Genomic DNA, 18506 nt, shown 5'->3' on the forward strand with positions numbered 1-18506 from the left:
TATGTATCTATATAGATACATATATATATATGTGTATATATATAAAAATGTATTATTTATCATAACTTATTTATAATTAGTTCATTACCAATGTTATTAATATTAATATTTTTTATTTCTGTGGTTTAATCAATGATTTAATCTCTGTGGGCTGTTTTTGACGTCGACGTGAAGGCGTGGCTCCGCCAGTGACGTAATGACGTTGACAGGAAGACGTTTGGCTAAGTTCCTTCTTGAACGTCGCTCATGGAGGCTTCGCCCTTGTCAGTCGTGTAGTGTAGTGTGGTAATGTTTGTACACTTATTAAACTACTGACACCATGCCTGTGGAGAGCCTGCCAGTCCGGGATGCGTCCATTCATTTCCGTTTACTTCATCAGTATCTGTTTCTCCTGAAGAAATACCCCATCCTCACTAAGTCTGTGACCAGGTGTGTATACTTCATTGCTCTCTGTCTGTCTCTGTTCTGCAGCCTGGTGCTGGTTTTGTGTCGTGTTCCTGTTTAAAAGTAAGAAATGAGGAGTTTTCATGTTACTAAAGGACTGACAAAGTCAAACCATTAAAGTTTATTAAGTTACTGTTTACTACAATATATTAGTATATAATATATAGTATATATATTGTACCCAATATCACCATTTGTTAGCAGTTCTTACTTTATTGTTGACTTCACAGTGTATCTAATAGGACATTTTGTTTGCACTGACCACAGACTGTTTGTATTTGTTTTTTATTGTTAAACAAAACAAAAACAACACAAGGGGATAAAAGCAGGTTGAAGAATGTGTTTGTGTTTGTGTTTGTGTGAGAGATGTGGATAATGGGTGTGTTTGGCATTGAATGAGTCTAGATGGTCATATATGACATATATCTACTCTTAAACAGATATACTGTACACATGCACACATATCTACACACACACATACAGACATCCTTCCTTTTATGTGTAGAGCATAGGGGGAACAAAAAGAAATAAATGAGTAAAATATATATATAATACAGTATATACACATACACATATATATCAATAATATGAATAATAATAAAGATGATGATGATGATGTCATGATAATAATATCAATAACAATGATAATACCAACACTTACAATAATAAGTGAGATAAATAAATAAGTAAATAATAACAATAATAAAGAAAACAATTTGTTTCAAGTTAATTCAAAGGTCATATATGATTATAACTGTGTATGTGTGTGTGTGTGGCGTGTATGTGTGTGTGTGTGGACAGAAATGGGGGTGAGGGGGTGGTACTTGGTCAGACCTACAAGGGAGCCGAACAGAAGTGCAAGTATCGCCATCGACCACAGACTTGTTTGTTTGCACTGACCACAGACTGCCCTTTTGTGTCAGCACTCTGGCTTTAGCCAATCAGCATCTGCCCAGAAAACCTCCCCTAACAAGTTTATATGACTCTGATTAGATTTGATTAGAGTACCTTATCATGCATGGTAGGCTACCTGTTGCATAATGAAAGAGTTGTGTGTCCTTGGTTATTTTCAGTGGCATCCTCTCAGCTTTAGGAAATCTTCTGTCTCAGATTTTGGAGGCAAGAAAAAAGGCCAAGAATGGAGTCCAGGTGAACGAGATCGACACAGCTGGAGCGGCACGCTATGCCGTTTATGGGTGAGACTTATTACAGAAACTAAATTGAGGGTTGAGATGCTTTTCATGGCTCATCTACAACAAGAAAATTAATGTACATCAATACATCAACTCTCATACAAAATTGAACTCTCCTTTTACATCCATATATTTAATTTTTTTTTGGTAGTAATATTATGCTTTGTTGTTTGTTTCAGGTTGTTTATTACAGGACCATTGAGCCACTACTTTTACCAGCTGATGGAAGTGTGGATGCCCAGCACAGACCCGCTATGCATAGTCAAACGTCTGCTACTGGATCGGCTTATTTTTGCCCCTGGCTTTCTGCTCATTTTCTACTTTGTTATGACCGTCCTGGAGGTAGGTTATCTCAGATACTGTCCCTCCTAATCATCGCATTAAAGGGGCTCTCCAATGATTAGTTATTGCACTGGTATAAAGTTGGGATGTTTGCAAGAGACAAAAAAAAAAAAAGAGCAGCGATCTGCAACAGAGGCTGAGATATCCTGAATTTCTTCACCTCTATTCGTGAAGCTGAAAAAATGCAGGATACTACACTTCCCATAATGCAACCTGATAGCATCTTTCATTAGATCCTCTGAGCCCAACGTGATCTCATGGGAAGGCGTATAAATAGCATGCCACTTTTAAGGACATTTAGTGTGTCATGTCTACGCATTTTAAGTATTTTTTGTCATTTAAAGCACCGTTCTCATTCCCAACTCGTCAGATACGGACACAGCGTTGCAGTTTTAAACACATGGTTAACGTGAATTCAAATAAAACTACTTGGTTATGTTTAGCAAAAGGTCATGGTTTTGGTAAAAAATAGTATGTTACGTAAATTAAGTTATGTATGCAAGTTAAATAGTCAATGTAAATAAGTCAACGGTTAAAGGTGCTAAAATTCGATATCCAGAGCATTAATATAGCAGCAAACACCAATTTGCTATGTTAAGATATAGAGAATATAAGAGAATTAATTCACTCTCCCTCTGTGTGTGTTGTAATCTGAGCTTCTCAGTGCTTTGTTGACATTCCCGGGCCGGCCGTGTGTGCATTTTAGAGCATCTTCATGCGTGTGAGCGTGCCCCACTGGCTAGCTCACGGCCGCCGCTCAGAACTGCTCTCATACGGCGGTTACAGCTGGTAACGCTGTCCCAAACGATGGCGTCGTCACAGAAATGTAGCACCCACCCTCCAGTTCCCCTCCAAGTAAACACTGGTATCTCTGTCAGCACTTGCGCCGTTGTTTGTACTATTAGCAATGTTAGCACCGTTAGCTACAAGCCACCGCCTTGCCTTGCCATTTTGAAATGTATTAAGCATCTTTAACCTTTGGTGTCACACAAACAGCTGTTTCCTGGGTGAAACTCATGTGTTTGTTTGACCCATCAATCCACCCCGTCTCCTCCCCACATGGACTTTCTCACTCTTTATACTACGTCACCTGACTTCTGACTTCATACACCATCTGGTGATACCAGGCTGCTTTGCCTATTCCTTTCAAACTCAATGCCCCAGTTTGTAACACCAATTTTGCTGTTATCATTTGTTTTTGTATTTTACAGGGTATTTACATAAATATGATTTACTGCCACTCATGCAATGTTTCAACCTGGATTTTTACCATATTTAGTCCACTGTCTTCATGTATTATATGCAATATTAAACACATGCTATGAAGTTTTTCATTATAGACAAAGCATGAATAAATGTAAATATATAATGATCCCAATCTATTTTCAGGGTAAAGGGTGGAGAGACTTTGAAAAGAAGATGAGAGGAAGTTACTGGACTGCTTTAAAGATGAACTGGAAAGTGTGGACTCCCTTCCAGTTCATCAATATCAACTTTGTGCCTGTTCAGGTTTGTAGCATCCTGTTATTGAACAAATGATGAGTCACATAATGACACTACTTGTAATGGTTTTCCCCCTCTCTTCCTTTGTCTGTTTCTGCTTTCAGTTCCGAGTGCTGTTTGCCAACATGATCGCCTTATTTTGGTACGCCTACCTTTCAACTGTGAGGAAATGAAGCTTCCCTAAATCTCCTCACTGAAGACAAATCTGGAGGCGTCAGCATTTGTCTGTTTACTGTACTACTGTTGCTAATCTGGACAATAATTCTCACAAACAGTAGCTCCTCTGATTAATTCCCTGTACAATGAGTTTAAGCCATTATAACATGCTGCTATGAGATACATGACTGCGTTTGTAATTACAGAACATAATAAATGTGTTTTTTTACAGAGCACTACCAAAATCTTGTAAGATGTAATAGTAAACCTTGATTTATATGACTGAGATAGTCATTTAATAATCAGAATTATGTCAATTTTAACACAATGCTAAAATGTGCCTCTCTGGTTAGTTGTGGTTTAGTCTGTACAGGGTGCAGCTGCACCCCTGAGTGGAGGAAATGGTACTGCACAGGAAATGAGAAGAGACATGCAAACTTACAATGAAATTCTTTATTTTTTTTAACAGTTTCCAGTTAACAATTAAAACGTATATTTGTCAAAATACGATTAAAACATACTTTGTTGTTTGTAAAAACTTTTGTAATGCCAAAACAAAATAAACAAAACATTTTTAAGATGTGATGAATTAAGAGGAATGCATTGTTGTTGTTTTTTCAAATGAAAATACAAATAAATAAGAAATTTTGCATTTGAAGCAACATGATCTCGGTGTAGATTAAATAAAGGAATGTGTGTGTTGTACTGGATTATTATTTTCTTTGTTAGATAAGTGAAGTACATGGAATGTCATGTCTCTCTTTCTTTAAAATTCTGACTAAACATTTCATTGTATAATTTAATTATAAATATTAATATTGTTAGTCTGTCTGTGTGTGTATATATATCTATATGTAAAATTCAATATAAATCTAAAAAAAAAAAAAAATTTAAATAAAGGAATGTTCATTTCTGATAAATTAACCAGATTAGTGTCCTCAGCCTCCTCTCAGACGCAGATTCAGGTCGATGGTGCTATGTGCTTCGACGTTGTAGTCGGACAGCTTCCCTCCATTCATCTCTCTGCCCTGGTGGATGAGCCTCTGCTGGCTCACTGGGATCCCCTGTCCTCCCTCTCTCTCTCTGCTCTGGACCCTGGTCTTGAAGTTGTCCACGGTCTCGTCTGGTTTGATGTCGTAGGTGCTGATCTTCCCCTTCTCGTTCCTGAGGAAGACCTGGATGGTGGGTGGCTGGGTCACCAGCAGGGAGACCCGGGCTCCTTGCTGCAGGCCGTAGTAGCAGACGGGCTGTGAGTCGTCACTGAGAGGAGTATTCATCCCGTTCACAAACACCAGCCTCTGAGTCTCAACCCGGACTCCAAGTTTGTCCTGGATCAGGACTTTCAGAGAGCCCACTGTGGCCTGAGGGTTCACTCTCAGGACGTGGGAAGTCCCGTTCAGCATAATGATGTTTATATCCATGATGAAAGTGTCCTGAAAGATCATACAGTACATTATTAATATTATAATAAGTCTGCAAGAAAATTCCCATAAAGCATGTATATCATTATAGTGTTGATAAAGAAAGATTCATACCTTGTGCTCGATTACAATGATTCCTCTGCAAAACTTGAAGTCTTCAGATGTTGACAGGAGAACAGATGCTCAGCTGCCAGAGGTTTCAGCTCAGCACAGTTTATATACAGTCTGGCTCAGCTGATCGACACCTCCCTTCTCTGAAGATTCGTTTTCCCTTCTCGGCATCTCACTAACTTTCGGTTTCTATTCTCCAAACATGACTCTTGTTTATTGTTCGGAGCTTTACTTTACGTCATTAAGAAAGTTTAAAAGTTCAGTACAGTTGTTATTACATTTTTCATCATAAAAATTTGAGTAAATGTAAAGTATAAAATAAAATAAATTATACAACAAATACAATGTAGGGAAAGGAAAAGAATAATAATAATTATAAAATACATAATATTAATAAACAATCGGGGTCTGCTTAACATTTAACATAGTACATTTTAAATGTCTAAATAATCTAATAGTTTTTGCCAATTTATAATTTTTGAGTTTTAAGTTTTCAATAGTAGTAAGAGTAATATATCAATCTTTTATTAGAATATCTTTTTAAAAAAAAATTGAAAAGTTATTCTGTAATTGTTTTTTTTATTCTTACAGACTCTGTTGTTATTGGCGCTGCAACAGCCTCAAGGCACGCTTATGGATTTGCCACTTAATTATCCAGTTTTATCAAACAAGTGGGGCAACAGCTGTTAGTATGACTTACAGGCAATTGGGGATTTACAGGGGACTTTTCCATGGCCTGTTTACGTAAAGTCAAATTAGGGCTGTCTAGTTTTAACAAGGAAAGATAAAATCTTTTCATCAGATAAGGTGTCATTGCACTGAATGGCCACAGGCTGGCAACTCACTGCTCACTCACAATTTTGATGAAATGATACTGAAACCAGAAACACGATTTTACCATACCAAAGGTGTCAAATGAAACTGAAAAATAACAAATCTAATTGCATGAACAGCAGGTTTTTAGTTTACACAAAAAAAATGTATAATAAATATCATAACTCTGAGTGTTTCAGCATGGTGGCCCTCTCCTCTCTCTTTGGTAGAGGAATATTTCCTGTGGTGAGAAAATAAATATTAGTTAAGGATCTTCACATTTACAAAAAAACAAAACAGGATGAAAATGGTACACCGTCATATTTAATTTGAGATCAGATTCATCTTTGTCATTGCAGAGTAATGTATTGGGAATATATAGAATACATAGTAAAGGGTAGATATGAATACAGATATAGACAGTATGAGTAGTATGAACATGAGCAGGAGTTAACAATATATAAAGTGCAGGTATAAGTACAGACAGCAGTATAAATATGAATACTGCAGATGAGATATATACAGTGAGGACACTAGTATAGATATGTATGAAAGAGCATGTGTAGTACACAGTTGTAAGTCAGAAGCCAGGGAGGCATAGACAGTCATTGTGCAATTGTTTTCATTTATTGTCTCAATAATGTAAAACCAATCATAAAATCAACACTAATGTTAGTCGATTAATTGTTTGGGTCTTAGTCAACTAAGATTTCTTTAGTTGATTAGTCGTTTTTTATGCTTTTTTCATGCTGAATGACTTATTTCCAGGTTCATAGATGTATTTTAATGTTGCACTAGAACATGTTTACATGCTGCAATGTTCAAAAAACCCTTCATTCTTCTCATACTGCAGCCTGAGTCTGCCTGCCTCAGAGCCTAGTTCAGCCTCTGTCTGAAAACCCCCTGATTCACAGCCTGTCTCCTCCCACTCTGCTCTGATTGGTCAGCGTTTTCTGTCAATCAAACGTCCTCAACAACACACCGCCCCCTCACGGTCTGACTGCAGGGAGAGAGAAGCAGAAGAGTTTACTTTACTTTAAAGTTTATAAACCGGAAACTTCACACAGCGCACGTTACCGGAGGAATCTGATCAGAAATCGGCGACAAATGATGAACATCTGCGGTCCAGACTCCAGGTTCTCCTGAAGGTTTCTCTCAGGTAAATAATGCTATTTATATCTCTGTTAGTTAGCTCAGTGTTTACCTCATGCATCAACTCTGTAAACCGTAAACACACACTCTGTTTTACGTCTGTCTTTACAGATCCATCTGTGAGAAATGACCGACAGAATCATCCCAGAGGAGAGCAGACAGCTGTGATCAGACAGCTGTGAGCAGACAGCTGAGAGCAGACAGCTGTGATCAGACAGCTGAGAGCAGACAGCTGAGAGCAGACAGCTGTGATCAGACAGCTGAGAGCAGATAGCTGAGAGCAGACAGCTGAGAGCAGACAGCTGAGAGCAGACAGCTGTGATCAGACAGCTGAGAGCAGACAGCTGAGAGCAGACAGCTGAGAGCAGACAGCTGTGAGCAGACAGCTGTGATCAGACAGCTGAGAGCAGACAGCTGAGAGCAGACAGCTGAGAGCAGACAGCTGTGAGCAGACAGCTGTGATCAGACAGCTGAGAGCAGACAGCTGAGAGCAGACAGCTGTGATCAGACAGCTGTGAGCAGACAGCTGAGAGCAGATAGCTGAGAGCAGACAGCTGAGAGCAGACAGCTGAGAGCAGATAGCTGAGAGCAGACAGCTGTGATCAGACAGCTGAGAGCAGACAGCTGAGAGCAGACAGCTGAGAGCAGACAGCTGAGAGCAGACAGCTGTGAGCAGATGGGAGATACAGAGCTAACCAACTACATGCTACCACTATGTGACGGTGTGTAAACACAGCGAACATCAGGGTGGAAAATAGAAGATGTGAAACAGTAGTCAGTTCATTATTTCTGGTAAAAGACACCTGATAAACATAGTAAAGTAATCAGAGTAATGGTTATTAGTAGGAGCTGTCTCTGTGTTATCATAACTACAGACCACTGGAGCTCAGTTTATCGTAGTTTACCAGAGCTGAAAGACTTTCTCCTATATGTTGGATTTATTATGTACAAAAGTGCTTACAATGACCTGCAATAACCTGACTGTTGGATTTGTTGTGAATGGAGTGATTGCGAGGAAAGGGAGGCAAGTGCTGTTCTTTTTGCAAGGTCAAGAAGAGGAAGGAGTCAGAAGGAGATAACAAAGAAGAAGATATGCAGCAAAAATATCACGTGTCATAATCTCATGAATATTAATATTGTGTAAACCATGAATAGACTGGATCAGGGATGGCTTGGGGTTCAGACTTCACGAACTGACCCATGCACTGTATGTTGTCAGGGACACGTAGATTGGATCCAGATATCTGTAAACTCTTTTATTTTTACTTATGCAACATTGATTGTTCGGAATAAATTGAATCATTATGCTTTAACTCATCTGTTTGGAAATTCTCTTTGTCACACAAGATTAACCAACACGTAACTGGGCCTTGACCTCTTGGAGGTAGAAGGCCAGTTCCTTCATATACCATGTCACATAACTGCAGGTGGGATGATTAAAAATGCTGTGTATAATTAATATTGTCATCTGTCTACTCAAATAAAGTTTGACTGTGAAACAGAAATGTGTTGTGTTGCTTACAGTCATTTTTACCTGTACTCTTCTACATGCATGACATCAAATATGTATAATATATAAATATCACCTGTTTAAACAGTGTAATTACATAAAGCCTTTGTGAAAGAACATGTTATATTTAGATGATGGGAGTACAGGAGCAGACTTTGCTCATATTTAAGGGGTGAACTGAGAGTCAGGCTGTGGGCGGGGTCACCTCTGCAGGTTCTGCTCCTGGTTCTCTACGTTCCACCAGGAAACCCTTACATGGCTTGCAATTCTCTAATACGTCAGAAGAGAAGGAAAAGCTGCGAAGTGATTTTCAACACCCATTTCCGGACAAATGGAGCAGGAGAAAAAGAGAGAGGATAGTCTTTTATGATACTATGGTGACTTGTAGACACACTGGGGACAGATATTGATGTTTAAAAGACATGGAAAAGTGCATTTTGCATAATAGGTGACCTTTAAAGTGGTGCTTTTGTGTGATTCTTTGTGGAGAAACTCAGTTTTACAGATCTGTTAATTAAAGGGACAGTTTGTAAATTTTTACATGTATAAAGCTACCGGGTCGGTGTCCCATGCGTGCTTGCGTGTGGCTACGCTGTTCAGACTCAGACTCCAACACAAACTACACGGAAGCACCAAAACCGCAAAGTTGTATCTAGTGAAGCCCGTCTGTTAAACAGTGTTAACTCTTTCTGCTCCAGCCCCCCGACCACGGCCAGAAGACACAGGGGAGACCGTAGCTTTGGTCTCCAGGACCCGGGTCTCTGCTGTACTCTGCTCCTCTGCCTGCTTGCCTTCACTCACACACTGCATGCGTTCTCGCGTTCCAATCTTACGTGCATGCCATGCACGCACACTACACACTGCAGAAGACTTCGTAGCTCTGAGAATATCTAGTGAATGTACAGTGGACGTTTGTGCAGAAGTAAATGCTGCAGCTCCTCCAGACCAACAGAGGTTTCCCGTGTTTTGTGAAGTGACGGGGCTCCGCAGCGAGAAATGTTATGGTCTGAATCTTACAAACAGTCCCTTTAAATCAACGAATCGATTAGTCGACAAAATCATATGAGTGTTAGTTGAATTTCTTTGGTTGGGGATAGTATTTATTATACAGTAAATATATAATGTAAAAATGTACTTTTTCTTACCTGGTGGTGCCACAAAATATTCTTCATCTGTGTTTTTGGAGAGCTGAAGCAGTTCTTCAGCACAGTCTCCTTCCATCACCGCATCGTCCCTCAGGTTTAATGACCTGATTTTCCGATTGTGCATGGACAAAACATAACCATATTCATACAACAGGCTTCACAAGAGTTTAAAATTGAGCTACAGTTGGTGTTGCATTTGTTATGCTATTTTCAGCCCGGTCGCACTAAAAGACGTATGAATGACACTGTAATTCGCAAGTAATTTCATGTGCAATTAGAACACCGTTCTTGCCTGTTGGCGTGTCATTTGTACGCCATGTAGTCTGTATTGACTGCAATGTAAACACATCCGTGTAAATATGCTACACTCAGAGTTAGTGACGTAGAATAAAAAGTGAGAAAGACTGCTTATGGTGGGTGAGAGGAGAGGTGAAGTGGATGGATCCAAAAAACACAGGACTTTCAACCAGGAGATTGGTGTTTGTGGGCCCAAAGTGTTGAGCTATTTTGAAGTTACGTTAATGACGTGTTTTTTAGTGACATGTTTTTCGTACTTATGTTAGATTGTTTCTGTATGTATTTTACTTACTTTACATACTTATTTTATAGAGACTATTTGTAACTTTCTAAGCGTATAAATGTAGTGGGTCGCCACACATGCGCGCTCGCATATGCGCGTTCGCGTGTGGCCGCTGCCTGTCCTCCTCTGCCTGCCTGCTTTCACTCAGACAGAGCGCGCGTTCTCAGCTCGCTCCACCTCTAGATGTGAACGCGCGCTCACTCCACACTGCAGAAGAGTTAGTTTAGCTCTGAGAATATCTAGTGAATGTACAGGGGACGTTTGTGCAGAAATAAATGCTGCAGCTCCTCCAGACCAACAGAGGTTTCCCGTGTCTTGTGAAGTGACGGAGCTCCTCAGCAACGTTACCGTCTCGTTACCGACCGGGTGCCGGTGTCTCCCTGCTCTCTCCGGCTGCAGGCGGAGAGAGCAGGGAGATACGCTGCAGAGCTCCGCTGCATCAGCCTGCGCTGAGGCAGGAAAAGCCAACACTAAGATCAGATCTAAATCATGTTCATGGAGAGACCTTCGTCTGGTCAGCTAACATTACTGCCAAGCAGCTGAAATATAGAGTGATATTGTGGTTTTAGCTGACGTGTGTCGCCTCACTGTTTTGAGCGATGCTCGTTCAGGTATATTTAGAGCGAGCAAGTGCGAGCTCGACACTGACTTTCGTTCATTTCACGGCCACAGGTGTCGCTGTTAAGAAGCATTTCTGAAAGTTACAAATAGTCCCTTCAAGCTCTATCAATGTTTTACATAAACCTAACTAAGTGGTTTTGTTGCCTAAACAGTGCGGCTTTTACTGTATTTTTGATGCATCGCGTTGTTAAATGACACGCAAAAAGAGGCGTACAAATGACACGTGAAAATGCTAAAATGCGTTCTCATGACACTCAGAATGTCCTTGTAATGTCGTGCTATTTATACGGCTTCCCATGAGATCGGGTTGGCTGTTTTATATGTGTCATAACTGTGATGAAAAGGCCCACATGCAAATACACTGTATTAGATAACTGTCTGTATCATACCTGTCCTCCAGAACTGAATCCATTGGTTCATCCCCTGACGTGTCAACAACATGAAGCTGATCTACAAATCGGATTTCTTTCTCCAAACAGGCCAGTCCCTCTTTGGTGCGGAAATCAACCAAGGCCAGTCACTACAGTTTGTCCACCAGGTCAGCTGGGATATGGGCAGGCTGCAAAATCAATGGTGTGTTGCTTAGAAATGCATGTGTGACAGTTTCTTTCCACCATTACTTAAGAATGTCTTTAACTGTAAGTAACCACTGAATAAAGTCATTACATCACACAAACAGCTGTTTCCTGGGTGAAAAATCATGTGCTTGTTTGACCCATCCATCCACCCTGTCTCCTCCCCACATGGACTTCCTCACTCTTTATACTACATCACCTGACTTCTGGAGCATTTGCTCTGAGCGTCTAATATTGCTGCAGCGTGAAATGATAGTGATAACTCGCAAAATGACAAACTTGCTGTCATTCATACGTCATTTGGTGATACCAGGCCGCTGTGCCTTTTCGTTTCAAATTCAATGCCCCAGTTTATAACACCAATTTTGCTGTTATCATTTGTTTTTGTATTTTACAGGTAATAGTACTTCTCACGACTATTTTTTGACGTCTACAATTGGTGAACTGCCCCTTTTTTAATATGATTTACTGCCACTCATGCAATGTTTCAACCTGTATTTTTACCATATTTAGTCCACTGTATTCATATATTATATGCAATATTAAACATATGCTATGACGTTTTTCATTATAGACAAAGGATGAATAAATGTAATGATCCCAATCTATTTTCAGGGTAAAGGGTGGAGAGACTTTGAAAAGAAGATGAGAGGAAGTTACTGGACTGCTTTAAAGATGAACTGGAAAGTGTGGACTCCCTTCCAGTTCATCAATATCAACTTTGTGCCTGTTCAGGTATGCAGCATCCTGTTATTGAACAAATGATGAGTCACGTAATGACACTACAATATCAGAATTATATAAATTTTAACACAATGCTAAAATGTGCCTCTCTGGTTAGTTATGGTTTAGTCTGTACAGGGTGCAGCTCCACCCCTGAGTGGAGGAAATGGTAAGGCACAGTAAATGAGAGGAGACATGCAAACTTACAATTGATTCTTTATTTTTTTTAACAGTGTCCAGTTAACATAATTAAAACGTATATTTGTCAAAATACGATTAAAACATGCTGTGCTGTTTGTAAAACATTTGTAAAGCCAAAACAAAATCAATAAAAAACGTTTTTAAGATGTGAAGAATTAGAGGAATGCATTGATTTTTCCAAATGAAAATACAAATAAATAAGAAATATGGCAATTTAAGCAACATGATGTTGTTGTAGATTAAATAAAGGAATGTACATTTCTGATAAATTAACCAGATTAGTGTCCTCAGCCTCCTCTCACACGCAGATTCAGGTTGATGGTGCTCATCGCTTTGACGTTGTAGTCGGACAGCTTCCCCTCCATCATCTCTCTGTCCTGGTGGATGAGCCTCTGCTGGTCCACCGGGATCCCCTTTCCCGCATCTGTCTCTCTGCACTCGACCCTTTTCTTGAAGTTGGCCACGGTCTCGTCTGGTTTGATGTCGTAGGTGCTGAGCTTCCCCTTCGGGTTCCTGAGGAAGACCTGGATAGGGGGTGGCTGGGAAACCAGCAGGGAGACCCGGGCTCCTTGCTGCAGGCCGTAGTAGCAGACGGGCTGTGAGTCGTCACTGAGAGGAGTTTTCGTCCCGTTCACAAACACCAGCCTCTGAGTCTCAACCTGGACTCCCAGTGTCTGCTGGATCAGGACTTTCAGAGAGCCCACTGTGGCCTCAGGGTGCACACTCAGGACGCGGGAAGTCCCATTCAGCATAATGATGTTTATATCCATGATGAAAGTGTCCTGAAAGATCATACAGTACATTATTATTATTATAATAAGTCTACAAGAAAAACTGTTTCCATAAAGCATGTATATCATTACAGTGTTGATAAAGAAAGATTCATACCTTGTGCTCGATTACAATTATTCCTCTGCAAAACTTGAAGTCTTCAGATGTTGACAGGAGAACAGAAGATGCTCAGCTGCCAGAGGTTTCAGCTCAGCACAGTTTATATACAGTCTGGCTCAGCTGATCGACACCTCCCTTATCTCAAGATTCGTTTTCCCTTCTCGGCCTCTCACTAAGTTTCGGTTTCTATTCTCCCAACATGACTCTTATTTATTTATTTCTGAGCTTTTTTTTTTTTTTTTTACTTTACTTTATTAAGAAAGTCCAAAAGTTCAATACAGTTGTTATTCAGATAATAATGCACACAGTGCACTTTCATAGACTAAGCTACTGGACTAACCCTGCACTATACTAATTTTTAACAGTTTTCTTCATCTCCTTGTATTTTTATATCTGGTATATTTTTGTTGTACTTTGTACTTTGCACTACTAACTTTCAGCATGGTGGCCCTCTCCTCCCTCTTTGGTAGAGGAATATTTCCTGTGGTGGGAAAATAAATATTAGTTAAGGATCTTCGCAGTTACAAAGGAAACAGGATGAAAAAGGTACACCGTCATATTTAATTTGAGATCAGATTCATCTTTGTCATTGCAGAGTAATGTATTGGGAATATATAGAATACATAGTAAAGGCTAGATATGAATACAGATACAGTATGAGCAGTATGAACATGAGCAGGAGTTAACAAAATATAAAGTGCAGGTATAAGTACAGACAGCAGTATAAATACGAATACTGCAGGTGAGATATATACAGTTAAGACACTAGTATAATATGTATGAAAGAGCATGTATAGTACACAGTTGTAAGTCAGAAGCCAGGGAGGCATAGACAGTCATTGTGCAATTGTTTTCATTTATTGTCTCAATAACGTAAAACCAATCATAAAATCAACACTAATGTTAGTCGATTAATTGTTTTGGTCTTAATCAACTAAGATTTCTTTAGTTGATTAGTAGTTTTTTATGCTTTTTTCATGCTGAATGACTTATTTCCAAGTATATTTCCGAGTACATCTCTGGTAAACACAAGATTTAAAGTGGTGCTTTTGTGTGATTCTTTGTGGAGAAACTCAGTTTTACAGATCTGTTAATTAAAGGGACAGTTTGTAACTTTTTACATGTATAAAGCTACCGGGTCGGTGTCCCATGCGTGCTTGCGTGTGGCTACGCTGTTCACACTCAGACTCCAACACAAACTACACGGAAGCACCAAAACCACAAAGTTGTATCTAGTGAAGCCCGTCTGTTAAACAGTGTTAACTCTTTCTGCTCCAGCCCCCCGACCACGGCCAGAAGACACAGGGGAGACCGTAGCTTTGGTCTCCAGGACCCGGGTCTCTGCTGTACTCTGCTCCTCTGCCTGCTTGCCTTCACTCACACACCGCGCGCGTTCTCGCGCTCCACTCTTACGTGCATGCCATGCGCGCACACTACACACTGCAGAAGATTTCGTAGCTCTGAGAATATCTAGTGAATGTACAGTGGACGTTTGTGCAGAAGTAAATGCTGCAGCTCCTCCAGACCAACAGAGGTTTCCCGTGTCTTGTGAAGTGACGGGGCTCCGCAGCGAGAAACGTTATGGTCTGAATCTTACAAACAGTCCCTTTAAATCAACGAATCGATTAGTCGACAAAATCATATTAGTGTTAGTTGAATTTCTTTGGTTGAGGACAGTATATATTATACAGTAAATATATAATGTAAAAATGTATTCATGTACTTTTTCTTACCTGGTGGTGCCACAAAATATTCTTCAACTGTGTTTTTGGAGAGCTGAAGCAGTTCTTCAGCACAGTCTCCCTCCATCACCGCATCGTCCCTCAGGTTTAATGACCTGATTGTCCGATTGTGCATGGACAAAACATAACCATATTCATACAACAGGCTTCACAAGAGTTTAAAATTGAGCTACAGTTGGTGTTGCATTTGTTATGCTATTTTCAGCCCGGTCGCATTAAAAGACGTATGGATGACACTGTAATTCGCAAGTAATTTCATGTGCAATTAGAACACCGTTCTAGCCTGTTGGCGTGCCATTTGTACGCCATGTAGTGTGTATTGACTGCAATGTAAACACATCCGTGTAAATATGCTACACTCAGAGTTAGTGACGTAGAATAAAAAGTGAGAAAGACTGCTTATGGTGGGTGAGAGGAGAGGTGAAGTGGATGGGTCCAAAAAACACAAGACTTTCAACCAGGAGATCGGTGTTTGTGTCCCAAAGTGTTGAGTTACTTTGAAGTTACGTTAATAACGTGTTTTTTAGTGACATGCTTTTCGTACTTATGTTACATTGTTTCTGTATGTATTTTACTTAGTTTACATACTTATTTTAAGCACAAACAATGTTTTACCTAAACCTAACTAAGTGGTTTTATTGCCTAAACAGTGCGGCTGTTACTGTATTTTTGATGCATCGCGTTGTTAAATGACACGCAAAAACAGGCGTACAAATGACACGTGAAAATGCTAAACTGCGTTCTCATGACACTCAGAATGTCCTTGTAATGTCGTGCTATTTATACGGCTTCCCATGAGATCGGGTTGGCTGTTTTATATGTGTCATAACTGTGATGAAAAGGCCCACATGCAAATACACTGTATTAGATAACTGTCTGTATCATACCTGTCCTCCAGAACTGAATCCATTGGTTCATCCCCTGACGTGTCAACAACATGAAGCTGATCTACAAATCGTATTTCTTTCTCCAAACAGGCCAGTCCCTCTTTGGTGCGGAAATCAACCAAGGCCAGTCACTCCAGTTTGTCCACCAGGTCAGCTGGGATATGGGCAGGCTGCAAAATCAATGGTGTGTTGCTTAGAAATGCATGTGTGACAGTTTCTTTCCACCATTACTTAAGAATGTCTTTAACTGTAAGTAACCACTGAATAAAGTCATTACATCACACAAACAGCTGTTTCCTGGGTGAAAAATCATGTGCTTGTTTGACCCATCCATCCACCCCGTCTCCTCCCCACATGGACTTCTTCACTCTTTATACTACATCACCTGACTTCTGGAGCATTTGCTCTGAGCGTCTAATATTGCTGCAGCGTGAAATGATAGTGATAACTCGCAAAATGACAAACTTGCTGTCATTCATACGTCATTTGGTGATACCAGGCCGCTGTGCCTTTTCCTTTCAAACTCAATGCCCCAGTTTATAACACCAATTTTGCTGTTATCATTTGTTTTTGTATTTTACAGGTAATAGTACTTCTCACGACTATTTTTTGACGTCTACAATTGGCGAACTGCCCCTTTTTTAATATGATTTACTGCCACTCATGCAATGTTTCAACCTGGATTTTTACCATATTTAGTCCACTGTATTCATATATTATATGCAATATTAAACACATGCTATGAAGTTTTTCATTATAGACAAAGGATGAATAAATGTAATGATCCCAATCTATTTTCAGGGTAAAGGGTGGAGAGACTTTGAAAAGAAGATGAGAGGAAGTTACTGGACTGCTTTAAAGATGAACTGGAAAGTGTGGACTCCCTTCCAGTTCATCAATATCAACTTTGTGCCTGTTCAGGTATGCAGCATCCTGTTATTGAACAAATGATGAGTCACGTAATGACACTACAATATCAGAATTATATAAATTTTAACACAATGCTAAAATATGCCTCTCTGGTTAGTTATGGTTTGGTCTGTACAGGGTGCAGCTCCACCCCTGAGTGGAGGAAATGGTACGGCACCGGAAATGAGAGGAGACATGCAAACTTAAAATCAATTCTTTATTTTTTTTAACAGTGTCCAGTTAACAATTAAAACGTATATTTGTCAAAATACGATTAAAACATGCTGTGCTGTTTGTAAAACATTTGTAAAGCCAAAACAAAAAACAAAAAAATGTTTTTAAGATGTGAAGAATTAGAGGAATGCATTGATTTTTCCAAATGAAAATACAAATAAATAAGAAATTTGGTATTTGAAGCAACATGATCTTGGTGTAGATTAAATAAAGGAATGTACATTTCTGATAATTAACCAGATTAGTTTCCTCAGCCTGATCTCAGATGCAGAATCTGGTTGATGGTGCTCATCGCTTTGACATTGTAGTCGGACAGCTTCCCCTCAATCATCTCTCTGCCCTGGTGGATGAGCTTCTGCTGGTCCACCAGGATCTTCTGTCCTCCCTCTCTCTCTCTGCACTCGACCCTTCTCTTGAAGTTGGCCACGGTCTCATCTGGTTTGATGTTGTAGGTGCTGAGCTTCCCCTTTGGGTTCATGAGTTTGACCTTGATGGTGGCCGGCTGGGTCACCAGCAGGGAGACCCGGGCTCCTTCATGCAGGCCGTAGTAGCAGACGGGCTGTGAGTCGTCACTGAGAGGAGTGTTCATCCCGTTCACAAGCATCAGCCTCTGAGACTCAGCTTGGACTCCCAGTCTGTCCTGGATCAAGACTTTCATAGAGCCCACTGTGGCCTGAGGGTTCACTCTCAGGATGTGGGAAGTCCCGTTCAGCATAATGATGTTTATATCCATGATGAAAGTGTCCTGAAAGATCATTCAGTACATTATTAATATTATTATAAGTCTACAAGAAAAACTATTTCCAATGAAACATGTATATCATTACAGTGTTGATAAAGAAAGATTCCTACTTTGTGGTCACTTAAAATGATTCCTCTGCAAAACTTGAAGTCTTCAGATGTTGACAGGAGAACAGAAGATGCTCACCTGTCACCTGTTTCAGCTCAGCAGTTTATATACAGTCTGACTCAGCTGATTGACACCTCCCTTCTCTAAAGATTTGTTTTCTCTTCTCGGCCTCTCACTAAGTTTCGGTTTCTATTCTCCCAACATGACTCTTATTTATTTTTTGGAGATTTTTTTTTTACTTTACTTTATTAAGAAAGTCCAAAAGTTCAATACAGTTGTTATTCAGATAATTATGCACACAGTGCACTTTCATAGACTAAGCTACTGGCGTTACCCTGCACTATACTAATTTTAAAAGTCTCTTCTGCACTATATTCACTTTTTTAATAGTCCTGTATCACAGCTGTTACTCTGCACTATATTCAGTTTTAACAGTTTTCTTCATCTCCTTGTATTTTTATATCTGGTATATTTTTTTGTACTTAGTACTTTGAACTACTAAC

General features: G+C 39.8%; 4 protein-coding genes and 1 pseudogene across 5 annotated transcripts; 1 reads left to right on the forward strand and 4 right to left on the reverse strand.

Annotated features, from left to right (window-relative positions):
* Window positions 1–211: 211 nt before the first annotated feature.
* On the forward strand, window positions 212–4231 carry pxmp2 (peroxisomal membrane protein 2). Its single transcript, XM_037777578.1, has 5 exons — window positions 212–429; window positions 1518–1640; window positions 1817–1979; window positions 3369–3488; window positions 3587–4231. Exons 1-5 carry the CDS (start codon window positions 320–322, stop codon window positions 3653–3655), a joined length of 585 nt encoding a protein of 194 aa, XP_037633506.1. The 5' UTR covers window positions 212–319; the 3' UTR covers window positions 3656–4231.
* Window positions 4077–5269, reverse strand: isg15 (ISG15 ubiquitin like modifier). The gene is made up of 2 exons (XM_037777579.1): window positions 5174–5269; window positions 4077–5071 (listed from the first exon to the last, which is right to left on the reverse strand). Exon 2 carries the CDS (start codon window positions 5057–5059, stop codon window positions 4577–4579), a length of 483 nt encoding a protein of 160 aa, XP_037633507.1. The 5' UTR covers window positions 5060–5071; window positions 5174–5269; the 3' UTR covers window positions 4077–4576.
* LOC119492810 (polyubiquitin-like) lies at window positions 4474–13557 on the reverse strand. Of its 2 annotated transcripts, XM_037777581.1 has the most exons (3): window positions 13379–13557; window positions 12732–13272; window positions 4474–4535 (listed from the first exon to the last, which is right to left on the reverse strand). In XM_037777581.1, the coding sequence occupies exon 2, from the start codon at window positions 13258–13260 to the stop codon at window positions 12778–12780; it is 483 nt and encodes a 160-aa protein (XP_037633509.1). In that variant the 5' UTR covers window positions 13261–13272; window positions 13379–13557; the 3' UTR covers window positions 4474–4535; window positions 12732–12777. The 2 variants fall into 2 exon arrangements, with proteins under 2 accessions (XP_037633509.1, XP_037633508.1); XM_037777580.1 differs by lacking the exon at window positions 4474–4535 and having other exon boundaries at window positions 12489–13272; window positions 13379–13555.
* LOC119493245 (glutamyl-tRNA(Gln) amidotransferase subunit C, mitochondrial-like) lies at window positions 6135–11736 on the reverse strand. The gene is given in 4 exon segments (XM_037778399.1): window positions 6135–6224; window positions 9791–9894; window positions 11381–11550; window positions 11719–11736. Coding segments are annotated over 4 exon segments (354 nt in total). The 3' UTR covers window positions 6135–6162.
* LOC119493246 lies at window positions 13451–16366 on the reverse strand (annotated as a pseudogene).
* Window positions 16367–18506: the final 2140 nt, after the last annotated feature.

Source organism: Sebastes umbrosus, chromosome 8, assembly GCF_015220745.1.
Source record: "Sebastes umbrosus isolate fSebUmb1 chromosome 8, fSebUmb1.pri, whole genome shotgun sequence".
Classification (NCBI taxonomy): domain Eukaryota; kingdom Metazoa; phylum Chordata; class Actinopteri; order Perciformes; family Sebastidae; genus Sebastes; species Sebastes umbrosus.